This window comes from Thermobia domestica, chromosome 8 (assembly GCF_964235325.1).
Source record: "Thermobia domestica chromosome 8, izTheDome1.hap1.1, whole genome shotgun sequence".
Classification (NCBI taxonomy): Eukaryota; Metazoa; Arthropoda; class Insecta; order Zygentoma; family Lepismatidae; genus Thermobia; species Thermobia domestica.
In genome coordinates this window covers 27,304,411-27,317,481 of record NC_137461.1, presented here as the reverse complement: position 1 = coordinate 27,317,481, position 13,071 = coordinate 27,304,411, and the positions used below count along the sequence as shown (strand labels likewise).

Below are 13,071 nucleotides of genomic sequence, written 5' to 3'. Positions count from 1 at the left end.
ATAATAATATCAACGGGAATAGGAAAAAGGATTACACTTATCTTTATTTGTATGCAACCTAAAATAAAAAAGAAATGAATTTTGTTACTTATAAATCAATATATATATATATATTAGATATATAAATATATACTATATAAGACAGAACTTTATGATGTCAATGAAATAATCGCTCATCATACCTTTTAAATATTTTTAACTTTTCTTCCTATTCCATGGGATGAGGAGTGAAACAAATGTATGCTCACAATCTCTTTCAAATGTATTGACTAATGAAGATATGTAGATTACACGGCCTTTTATACTTATTCTGTTTTAGAATTTTATCGTTAATTTTAGTGAACGCGAAATCCGTATTTCCTCCTCCTCCTCTCTACACGTCTTTCTTTTATACTGTCATTAATTTTAGCGACCACAAATTCAATGCTATCTTCTTTACAACTTAACGAAAATATGCTATTGACTTTCCCTGGAAAACCGTTCCTACATGTGTCTTACTTGTCTTATTCATATGCTCCCCTTAACGTGTGAATGAGGGAGGGAAGACATTTTAAACTAAAAGATTTCATCTCTTTTTCTTACGTGATACAGCGTTCATCTTTAGTGCACGGGAAGTCACAGATTGGAATCCTGTCACGATATGGAATCAACACTAGGAAAACTATGGAATCGATACTAATATTGTTTATTTTATATTATTTTTACGTGTAAGAATACCACCCCCGGGAGCCCACAACTTTTTACCCCTTAGATGTCATGTTACTGATTTCAAAGTGACTTTATTGAATACAACACCTTTGAAAACTATAGAATCGATACTAATGTTGTTTATTTTACGTGTATGAATATCACCCCCGGGAGTTTAACACTTTTTACCCCTTAAATGTCATGTTACTGATTTCAAAGTGTCTTTATTAAATACATCATCTTCGAAAACTATGGAATCGAAACTAATACTGTTTATTTTAAATTATTTTTACGTGTATGAATATCACCCCCGTGAGCTCATCACTTTTTTTTTACCCCTTAGATGTCATGTTACTATTTTCAAAGTGTCTTTATTGAATACAACACCTTCGAAAACTATGGAATCGGTACTAATATTGTTTATTTTAAAATATTTTACGTGTATGAATATTACCCCCTAGGGAGACCCCGTGAGCTCATCACTATTTTTACCCGTTAGATGTCATGTTACTATTTTCAAAGTGTCTTTATTGAATACAGCACCTTCGAAAACTATGGAATCGGTACTAATATTGTTTATTTTAAAATATTTTACGTGTATGAATATTACCCCCCAGGGAGCCCCTCGACAAGTAAACTTTATGTTAGATAATATTATTACATGAGTACCGTACTTTGATCTAAGGGGACTCGGTGAATCAATGGTAAAGCGTTCACTTGTGATGCGATAGGGGACCTTGGTGATTTAGTGTCCACGTCTCATATAGCCTCGCTTCTGAAAGGGACGCTATGACAATATAGATGAAAGAATTTTTACAAGTACTAGGGGACTCGGTGAATCATTGGTAAAGCGTTCACTTGTGATGCGATAGGGGTCCTTGGTGATTTAGTGTCCACGTCTCATATAGCCTCGCTGCTGAAAGGGACGCTATGAAAATATAGATGAAAGTATTTTACAAGTACTTATTGTCTTTTCGAGTGCAAAATAATACGCGTTCAATACTACACAGAGGCTTGTAGTGTTTGAGCCCCGTCGCCCAAAGCTTGGACCTCTCCCAACAAAAAAATTCTTAATGCACGCCTGTGTACATAGCTAGTATACGAATTCTATGACGGGATTCTGAGCATTTTAGAAGAAATTGATGATAATAATAGGGAATATTTTAACTACTTTCGTCCTTTTAAAGTAATATCACATACAGCTTAGACTATAATATGGAGAAAACTGTATAAAGTTCAACTTCCTAGATCAACTTAAAGAAATGGAGAAATGTTCTCTTATTTGAGAATAGACAATTGTTTTAACTTGAAGATTTGTGCCCCCATGTTGAAATCGTGGGGTGCTGTGGATTAGTGGTAAAGCGTTCACCTCCGGTGATTGGGGGCCCCTGGTTCGATCCTAACTCTTGCCGTGTGAACTTTGTGGTGCATATAGCCTCGCTGCTGAACGGAACGTTAAACTCAAAAATCAATCAACATCATGTGTACATAGGTAACAGCATCCGAGATGTATAAGCAACACTAGTTTTGACAAGTTTTAGATCTCAAACACTGTTTTAATATTACCTAAAACACACACACACACACACATACATATCTTCGCTTCGTGTTGTCTGAAACCATGACCTAAGATAATGTTGACGCGATAGCTGGAGAACAACATTGAAATACAAAACATGTTCTGTTATCTTATTTTTCTGCTCTTTGCAAGTAGACAGTGCAGATACAAAAACTCTCTCAGTTCGTTGACTTATGTATGTGTATTTAACGTTAGATTTCACTCTTATTAACATTAGAAAATTATGAAATTAACTTCAGTGCCTCAGTGGTAGAGTGTTTACCTCTGGTGCATGAGGGCCCGTGTTCAAATCACGTCTTTTTTTTCTATATACTTGTCATTAATTTTAGCGACCACAAATTCCCTGCTTCCTTTACAACTTAACGAAAAGATGCTATTGACTGTCCCCGGAAAACCGTCCTTATCATTTCATTTTTACGTTCCAGAGGGCACGGTGGGCTCAGTGGTAGAGCGTTCACCTCAAGTGCTTGGGTCCCTGATTCGATCCCAGTTCGTGCCCTATGAACTTTGTGATGGACAAACATCGTATGCTGGATTTCCCTTCGGAGTTCACCAGTTTCCTTCCACTTTCTTCATTACATCATTTCATTCATTTTTTCATTATCACCTCTCCTTCATTAGCCTAGTAGACGTAACCGTAGGACGTAAAACTCGGTGGACAAACACCGTGTACGTGAATTTAATGCAACATTTCATTCATTCATTTCTCATTACCATCGTCCCGGCTGGAGCTCATGTGATTCTGATTCCACGTTAATCATTAGGTCCACGTCTCATATAGTCTCGCTGCTGAAAGGGACGCTAAACTAAAATCAACTCAACTCAACAACTCATCATCACCGCCTGCATTAGCATAGCCGACATAACTGTAAGACGTAAAACTTAGTGGTTCAGATTCCACGTTAATCAGTAGGTCCACGTCTCATATAGCCTCGCTGCTGAAAGGGACGCTGAACTAAAATCAACTCAACTCATTACCATCGCCTCCATTAGCATAGCCGACATAGAAAGACAGACAGACCTTGTTGGCTTTATTGTTGGACGTAAAACTCTTCATTGTTTAAAAGATTTCATTTACAGACAGAAAGACAGACGTATACATCATATTATCAAAATTAAAATACCAAGTCTACAGACACTTCTTGCGTCAATTGCAATGCGAGCCAGAAAACATTCTTATCATTTTTCTCAGAACCATCATAGAAGTTCACTTGAAAGAGACTAGCAAAACAGACATTCACATATATGTCGTCAACTGCTATCTAGTTGCAATGTGCGTCAGAAAACATTCAAGAATTTCATCTTATCTTTTTTTCTCAGAAATCAACGTTCAGTATAATACAAACTAGCTTTCTCTATCGAACACGGAAACGCGAAGTAAATACATTGTCTGAAGTACATTTATAGTTAAATGAAAACCTAACATATTGTTTTATTCTTTCAGGAATAATCATAGACCGTAATATTTTTAATAATATATTTTTTTACTTACCTATTTTAATAAAACCGTCTGATGATAACACTTATTCTCAGCTTTAGGCATCCAACGGACCAACCACGTACAAAGACACACACACACTCACTCACTATTACAAATATGAAGTGAAAGTTTTTACGTGGAAGAGGATCGACACACACTTTACTCTTCTAACTCTGAATCACAAATGTTCTCTGTATACACACACACACACACACACACACACACACACACACACACACACACACACACACACACACACACACACACACACACGTGTTTGTCTTAGAGAAACATGTTTCAACAAGTTCGATCATGCCGACCATAATCGAAAACATATGTCGTTACGATTTCAATACAAAAGATAATATCTTTCACATCAAGACTTGAGAAAGTCATGTTTCATTTTGTTTACACAGGTATCTATATGGGACTGTATTTCAATTCTAAATTTCGTTAACGTAGTTTTTTCTGCTATGGGAATATATTATATTGCAATTTCTCGTCACGACTTAGCAGCAAATTCATTTGGCATAATCTGATCTTTAATTTCTCTACATAAGTGATTTTAATTACTTGTCATAACAGACATCATGTGAATATTCATATAACACATTTCACATTCTACAATATGATATGCTATGAGAAGCTACCGTTATTAGAATCCATTCGCAGGGGTCTGGGGGAGGAGTGTATAGGTATGTGTTTCGTTATGGGGCTCATATATGGTTTCTTTTCTCATGTCTTTAAAAAAATTGTGAAATACAATATTTACCTTAGCAACTAAGTCAATTTCGTGAGAAGCTTTGATCATTTGAATATCACGGCTTCTACAGACACTTTGTGGGAATAGGACCAAGGGACTAATCAACACGATTTTGCATGGGTATGTGTTTCGTTCTGAGACTCATATAATGTGTCTCATCTCACGCTTTAAAAAAAATCATGACATATAATATCTACCTTAGCAACTAAGACCAATTTCATACAATCTCCTGAGAAGCTTCGATCATTTGAATATCATGCTTTCAGTTCATATTCTCCAGACATCTCGTGGGAATAGGACCAAGGGGCTTAATCGCTTATGCTCTTTGGCTTTCCAGGAGGAGTAGGGGGTGACGGGGGGTCAAATAAACCAAAATTTTCCCACGCACTTCTGTGGTAGCCGTAAAAGGCTATGACCATAGCAACTAAAGGCTTGTCGAAACTTGCCTCCCAATTCCAGGAAAACAGGATCAAATTTCGCTGACTATGCCGTCCCAAGTGGGGTACATCTACTAAGGAGGTCAAGAAGAAACAGGAGAAGCAGAAGGACAAGGAGGTGAAGAAGGAATAGAACAAGAACAAGGAGGTGAAGAAGTAATAGGAGAAGCAAAAGAACAAGAAGGTGAAGAAGTAGTAGAAAATGCAGGACAAGAAGATGAAGTAATAGAAGAACAAGGAGGTCAAGAAGAAACAGGAGAAGCAGAAGGACAAGGAGATGAAGAAGGAATAGAACAAGTGGAAGAAGAGCAAGGAGGTGAAGAAGTAATAGAAGAAGGAGAAGGACAAGAAGGTGAAGAAGTAATAGGAGAAGCAGAAGAACAAGAAGGTGAAGAAGTAATAGAACATGCAGAAGGACAAGAAGATGAAGTAATAGAAGAACAAGGAGATCAAGAAGAGACAGGAGAAGCAGAAGAACAAGGAGGTGAAGAAGTAATAGGAGAAACGGAAGAAGGACAGGGAGATGAAGAAGTAATAGAAGTGGAAGAGAAAGGAGGCGAAGAAGAAACAGGAGAAGAAGAAGAAATAGAAGTTGAAGAAGAAGGAAGTGATGAAAGTGGTAGTAGCGAAGAAAGCAATGAACGTAAAGGGAAGGGAAAAGGTAAAGTATTCTGAATTTAACAAACATAAAGGAATATTACTTATCAATATGTATTCTTTAATAGTCGTATAAGTTCGTATCATATCAGCCAACCAAACACTATAGAGCTTCGAAACTTGAGAGGGCATTTTTTTTACAAATAGACGATAAATACATAATTACAATTTACTTTTGTAATTACACTTGTAATTTTAACTGTTATGTTTAAAATTCTACATGAAAATACATTATCTTGATTTTGTCATATATACAGAGTGTTTCAAAACAACACCGACAACGTTTGGGACATGATTCCTGACACCAAGACAAGACAAAAAAATATATACCAAACTGGGCGAACGAATGTTTCCTTTCAGAGTTATAGGCTGCCGACAATATAAAAAATGAAGTTTAGAAGTCCATAGCTCCAATACTATGGGACCTACCGTAGTCTGCTCAAGACTTCGCTCAGAAACTAGTGTGTGCACTATCCAAATATCTATGTTTCAGAATCCTGCGGTACTTCCACAACAACTGTTATATAGGTAGTTTGTGAGTAATTCAAATTATGACTGTATCCAAACTCTCTCTATAAAAAATATCTCGTGAGTGCTTCAGGATTTTGAAATATGGATTTTTGGATAGGGCACTTCGTTCCTATGTGAAGTCTTGACCCAACCTTAGAGGCTCCATAATTTTGGAGTTGTGGATCTCTAAAGTTCATTTTTTTATGTTTTCGGCAGCTTATAACTCCGAAAAGAAGCATTAGTGCATCTCAAACGTTGTCGGTATTGTATTGAACACTTGTATAGAAATGGAATCTACGTTTTCTGTTACATCATTTCGAAAGAAAAATGGCTGAACCGTTTGAAATAAATTTTTTAAATGTAGTTAGCACATGACGCGAGCTGGATTTTTAAACTGATGTTACCTGAATTAAAATGTATATCTTAAAGGGGAGAGGGGTTCCAGATTAGTTTCAAAAATAGACATCACGGACCTTCAAAGTTAGGCTGATAAATTTGGTGTATAAGCTCCTTATTAAGTGCTATTTGAAGTGTGTCTAATCGTTTTCGAAAATTCCGCTTCTAAAAAGGAAGGCGAGCGATTTGTATGTTATAATTTCCGTTTTTGTAATCATAAAATGACTAAAGTAAAGAAAAGGCTAAAACGTTTAAAATTAATTTTTTTTAACATGGTCGATCTATGTTTCTATAATTTTATTTTGATTAAAATATTTATTCTAAGAAGCAGAAGAGGATTTCATTATATTTTCAATAGAATGACGGTTGCTTTACTTTTGGAATGAATTTTCGAACATGACACTTATTGCAGAATCTGAAGAGGAAATCAATAAATTGTTAGAAAACTTGAGGAAGGGTTGTGAAGAATATGGGACGAAAATAAATGTTATAAAGACAAAAGCCGTGGTGATTGAAAGGAAGGGGTAGGTGTCACGTTTAGAAGTAGGAGGGGAGAAAATAGAACAGGTGACTAGTTTTCGATACGTGGGTAGTATTATTAGTGCTTATATGAAGTGTGAATGTGAAATAAAAGCAAGGATAGGAATCGCGAAAGAAGCCTTTAAGAGGAAGAAAATACTATTTTGTGGAACCTTGAATAAAGACTTAAAAAAAAAAAGACTCATAAAATGCTTCGTGTGGAGTATTGTGCTGTATGGATCAGAAACATGAACGTTACGCAAAAATGATGAACAACTACTGGAAGCTTTCAAAATGTGGGTGTGGAGAAGAATGGAAAGAATTAGTTGGGTTGAGCTCAGAACGAATGAAAAGGTTGGTGAGAAAAGATCAATTTTCGATATTATTAAGACGAGGAAGAGAAACTGGTTGGGACATTGACTAAGAAGGAAATATATCATGAGGGACCTCCTAGGTGGTGGCAGCAAAAATAGTTAGGGTGCGAAGGAGACTGCAATTAACGGACGATATCAAAACAAAGAAATGTTACGTCAAGACGAAGAGGTTAGAGGAAGACCGTGGTGCATGGGAGCTTCTCAGATGCAGCAAGTGACCTTCCAATAATGGCAGAATACTTAAGTTGATGATTATTGAGAATTTAGGTCAAGTTGATTTTATTTTTATCATTTCACTTTGATTCGAATACGCTTCTTAAGAGGGTAAATAGAGTTCAAATATATTTTTGGATTACTTTTCACGAACCAAGCCTACCCACGCAAACAACGGGTATTCCAGCTAATTTTTACTAAACAATTGGAAATGATTTATAAACCAACTTATTCTCGGGTATAGGATTCGAATTCGTAACTAACATGTCTGTCGCTCGTAAGCAAGCACTTTAAACAATTCAACTACTTCAACTTAATATGTTCAGAGAAGATTCCTAGCTTTTGAGTTAATTCATAAGTTAAATATACAAACGATGATACTTTCTACCGAAATGAAAGAATTTTCTTCTCGTGTTATCTCGTGTTATATCTTTACATTGTATGCAGAAATGTTTCAAAACTCTCCATGTGTAGAATTATTCTTGAGGTCTCCTTAAAGCATCAATCATACCTCGTAGTACCTCCCAGTATAACCATCAAAGTTATTCTCTATACATATAATGTATTTGTTGGTCCTGCTTTTACGGATAGACATATTGCTTGGTTATCGGCTCCACAGATGTTTTATGATAAACTACAAGTCCTGGAACGCATGTGTTATACATTGCTTATTCATGACCACCATTGATGTCATCACAAGATGTCTATCGTCGCACATCTATACCAACACTCTTACCACATCTATACAGTCTTTGTTCTTGTTACATTCAATGAAGCATACCGGACGCTCATCCGATTCTCCATGAACTCTTAGGCGAGACTCCAGCTCTACCACGTTACGCATATTCACCGTTAGATTCATCGTCTAAACCGGCAAGTCTGATTGGCTACTCTCGTTTCCACCATGATTGTTGGCTCGAAACATTGCGATCTTAGTGGTTCGGAGTGGGCAGAGTAGGTGTGGCGAAGCTGTGACGTATGGCTTCACGATTTTGTGGTATGGGCAGATCCTCTATTTTATAACATCCTTGATTAGATTACCTTCTTGGTATCCATGAACATGGTCAGGCCACTGCTCATTATAACCCCTGCCGTCGTATATATGTGGTCGCCATCCATTCATCCATTGCGCATAATTTCGTGAATACACTCATTTGTTTTCTAACTAACGGGGCTCCAAGTGTTTAAATCCGCTCTGAATAGACCCACAGCAGAAGATTAATACCATCGCCGCCAACTAACAACAACCTCGGTGTAAATTGCAACAGAGAGACCTCAATTATTAACCTAGAGTTTAACTTATTTTTTATCAATATCAGTGGCATTTTCTGTGAATTGTTAAACTGTAGACAAACGTATTCAAGTATATCCGATGATAAAATGACATTGTTTTTATTCACGACGTTTTCATTTATAAATTAAGTTAATAAATTAAATTTTATTACATTTCCATAAGATTTTTCTTCAAAAATGTCTTAATTCATTACTTATACACTTTGTTTTCATATTTCATAAGAAAGTTTAGATATTATTTTCATAAGATTTCTTTTCGAGAAATTTCTGAGTTAATTCTTCATTCACGTTGATTGATGACTCTTATGGAAAAGGGAGCTTCCGTTAAAATGCTTTCCCGTTTGGTATTTTTTTTTGGGGGGGGGGCAATAACGGTGGTATGGCTAGTATTTTGGTAATAACTGTAGTGATAACGTACAGAAAATTACGTTCTTTTTTAATTTACTGAGAACTGTGCTCAAATTGTTCTTCCATTCTAAAGTCATTTACGAAACTAATTTAATCAAACGGAAAAAGACTTTTGTCACGTACTGTACAATATTTCGATTCTTCACATCTTTTTGAACAGAAGTCGTAATGGGCACTATCCCTCGAAAAGCCCTGATTGCACAAAATACGGTTTCCTAGCAAGCGATCTTTCTATAAAATTTCAATATGGTCGTTTGTACTTAAATGTCACTTCATTAAAAAATATTGGCGTTATTTGAGACACTTAATTAATCAAATAGTTGCATAATTAGTTACTAGGTAACTAGATGATCCAAACATGGACTTCTTAGTACACTAGTGTCCAGAAGTAAAGAAACTCAATCGTAAACCAACAACGAATAAAGACAAAAGACCGATGGATACCTGTAAAATCAAACATATGGGAGAAATACCCATGAACAATGTAGAAGGCCACTGACATATAGTGACTGTAAGTAAGTTACTGTACCAACCTTGTTTTGATTTATCTATCGATAGCACATCGAAATGTTCAGCAATGATTGTGAAAAATGAAATGAAATTTTTTAGTTTTACGTCCCACTCTTATGCCGGCAAGGCTAAAGGAGACGGTGATGATGAGAGATGAATGAAGTGGTGGAATGAAGAAAGTGGGTGGAAACGGGAGAACCCCGAGAAAAAACCCACACAGGTGTTTGTCCACCACAAAGTTGACTTTGTTTGAGCAGGGTATGAACCCTGGACCTCAAGCACCAGAGGTGAACGCTCTATCACTGAGCCACCGCAGCCCCAGCAATGATTGTGATGACCCCGAATGGTTATAGAGTCATTGGGGACGAATCTGGTATAGATGAAATATAAACTACGTTATCTTGGTAGGTAGAGTATATTGAGAATGTTTTTTGATACCTAGGTACATACATTATTATTCATTAACTGTTATTAATTAACTCAAATGAAATTAAGTGCAAATATGTACAGAAATTAGCATATAGTACATGGTTTAAAAGAGATATGCGAATTTTATGATTTAGAAGTTTAGAAAATTGGTTGGTAGGAAACGCCATTTAGTCCCTTAATCAAGGCTTTTCAGAGGTTCTGCCTATTATAAATTATGTTTACAAGGAAATGAAAAATCAAATATCGCACATTTAAACAATTTAACGAAAACCCCTTTTCTATAAGAAATATGTGGGGTTCTTTCTCTACATTTCCATATTTTTTCTCCCCAAAATCTGAAATTGTTATTAATATACTTCATTCATTTCATATAGACTTCATGAAGTAATTTATTACATATAAAGAAGACTTATCTTTTAAAAATCTGATTTCATTATTAACATATTTAGTTTTCTACAAATTCCATGAGAAAATGTATAACATTTCCATAAGCTTTTTGACGAAATAAAAATCTTAATTCTGATTTATATTTCTTGTTTTTCTACAAATTTCACGTAAAATGTTTCTTTTGCCTAAGATTTTTCTCGACAACTTTCTCAAATCTTCATATATATATATATATATATATATATATATATATATACTTTGTTTCCCATAAACTCCTTGAAACATTTTGTAATATTTCTGTAAGATTATTCTGCAAAAAAAAAAAAAAAAAAAAAAAAACTGAATTTATTATTCGTGCATGTTACCTACTATAAATCTGGGAAATATTTTATTACATTTGTATAAGATTTTTTAAAGTAAAAATCGTGAATTTGTTATTCATTTATGTTGTTTTCCATAAATACAAGAAATATTTTATTACAATTGCATAAGATTTTTCAGGACTTTTTTCTTAACTTATTTTTTATGCTCACTATTTCCTATGAACACCATCAAAAATTTTTATTACCTTTCGTTTAGATGTTTTCGAAAATATTCTTAGTTCATTATTGTTCATACACGTTATTTCCTACAAATTCTATGATAATTTTCTTTTATACTTTCATAAGATTTTCTGAAAGTTTTAATCAGTCTAATTACTGTTATACCAACTTTTCTGTGAATTAAATCCTTACAGTGAAACTCATACTATTTGTAAACCTGGAAGATAGTGTGTAGCGGAAGTTCTTAATGTAAGTTACCTCTTGACTATTTCTTTGTGAGACCAATAATGAACTTTGTAATATTTCCTTTTATTTCCAGGCAAAGGCAAGGGCAAAGGTCAAGGCAAAGGCAAGGGAAAGAAGAAAGGCCACAAGGATTGATGTTACACTGGATCATCAGCAACACAACAGCAAATAACCAAGTTGTTGTATGTACAACACTATGTTTCAATAAATTAAATATTTCAATAAATGAAAATGTCATTTAATTTAATTATATTTCCTCTCATACAAAATGTTTCACAGACATTTAATTTAGTGATGACTCTCTCAGTGTTCTCCATATTTATTTATTTATTTATTTATTTTGTTACTCCATATTCTCTGTGTCGCTTTCGAGAGTGAGACGAATAAATCGATAAATTGAAGAATGTAAGAGGGACGAAATCGAAATAAAATCTTTCAGTTTAACGTCTGTAACCACTACTACAATCTAAAGCCTAGTTCAAGGGAAGGCCTGACTATTGCCAATACGTAACGACCGCCTCCCTTGAACTCACCTTCTTGATCCCTGATTCGACGTCCTAGCAACCTCGAAAGGAACCAAGAAGGGAATTCTTCGCGCAACGGAAAAATAAAACGAAAGAATGGAAAAAGAAAAAGAGAAAATGAAGAACCAGAAACTTACCTCCAGCGGATGCAGATTAGAGGAAAGAGTACTAGCTCCAATCAATTAATCCCTTTTTAACTCATTTGGAGCCAGCGTCCTATTTTTAGGACACTTGATATTTTATTTTTTATAACAAAGAAGAATAAAGATTTCGAGTTCTGCTAATTACAGGGATCAATTGGAGACCTGTCCTAATTCACTGTAATTTTTTGATATATTTTTTCCTTCCCCTCTGTAAAAGATGGACGCTTAAAATTACCTGTGTGAATTACTTTATTTGGGTATGGTACGGGGAACGTTATTTTTTTTTTTAATGCAAACAATGCATTTGGTTTATATGTGTCAGGTAGCAATAGGTATGCGGCAATCAGACTGTAGGGAAGTTATTTTAGTTTTGTTATAACTTTCGGTGCTATAGATGTTGACATATTAGTGTCATATAAATAGGACGCTGGTCCAAAGCAATATATTACCAAGTAATAAAAGCGATTATATAGATAGACCAACGCCCTTTATTTTTCCGCGTTCTTACGCTTATTCATTGTTCAACACCTGAAAACATCAATTTTTTGCTTTTCTCAATTGAATGCAATTTATATTTAAGCTTTAGTATAGCTACAGTACAGAAATAAGAGGTAGAAAAAGAAAATTGCTCTATAATAATGTTCAAATTTGGAGAAAAATGGACGCATCATACACAAACCTTCCCCAATTTCGTGTACAAACTGACAGAAACTTGAGCGAACTGAAAGAGAAATGTTGTAAACAAATCACAGAGATATTCTATTGTATTTTCAACAGAGACACAATGCAATAAAGCTATAATGAGAGAGACGGTTCTTTATGGTGTGGAGATAAAGAACGATCATCATTTTCTGTTGTGCGGTTATAAAACTTGTTATAAAAATTTGATATCTGTTACGGAAATGATATGAAGATAAAAGGAGAGTGCTCGTGACAATATACATAATGATAGAGAAAATTTTTCTTTAGATTCC

At 35.0% G+C, this 13,071-nt stretch overlaps 1 protein-coding gene across 1 annotated transcript in view; it reads left to right on the top strand.

Moving 5' to 3' along the window:
- Window positions 1–11,621, top strand: part of LOC145691599 (uncharacterized) — a 46,212-nt gene extending 34,591 nt beyond the window's left edge. The window contains exons 5-6 of the mRNA XM_081767002.1: window positions 5,029–5,607; window positions 11,504–11,621. Of these exons, the coding sequence (XP_081623128.1) occupies window positions 5,029–5,607; window positions 11,504–11,565 (641 nt within the window). The 3' untranslated portion in view covers window positions 11,566–11,621. The remainder of the gene's footprint in view (window positions 1–5,028; window positions 5,608–11,503) is intronic.
- Window positions 11,622–13,071: the final 1,450 nt, after the last annotated feature.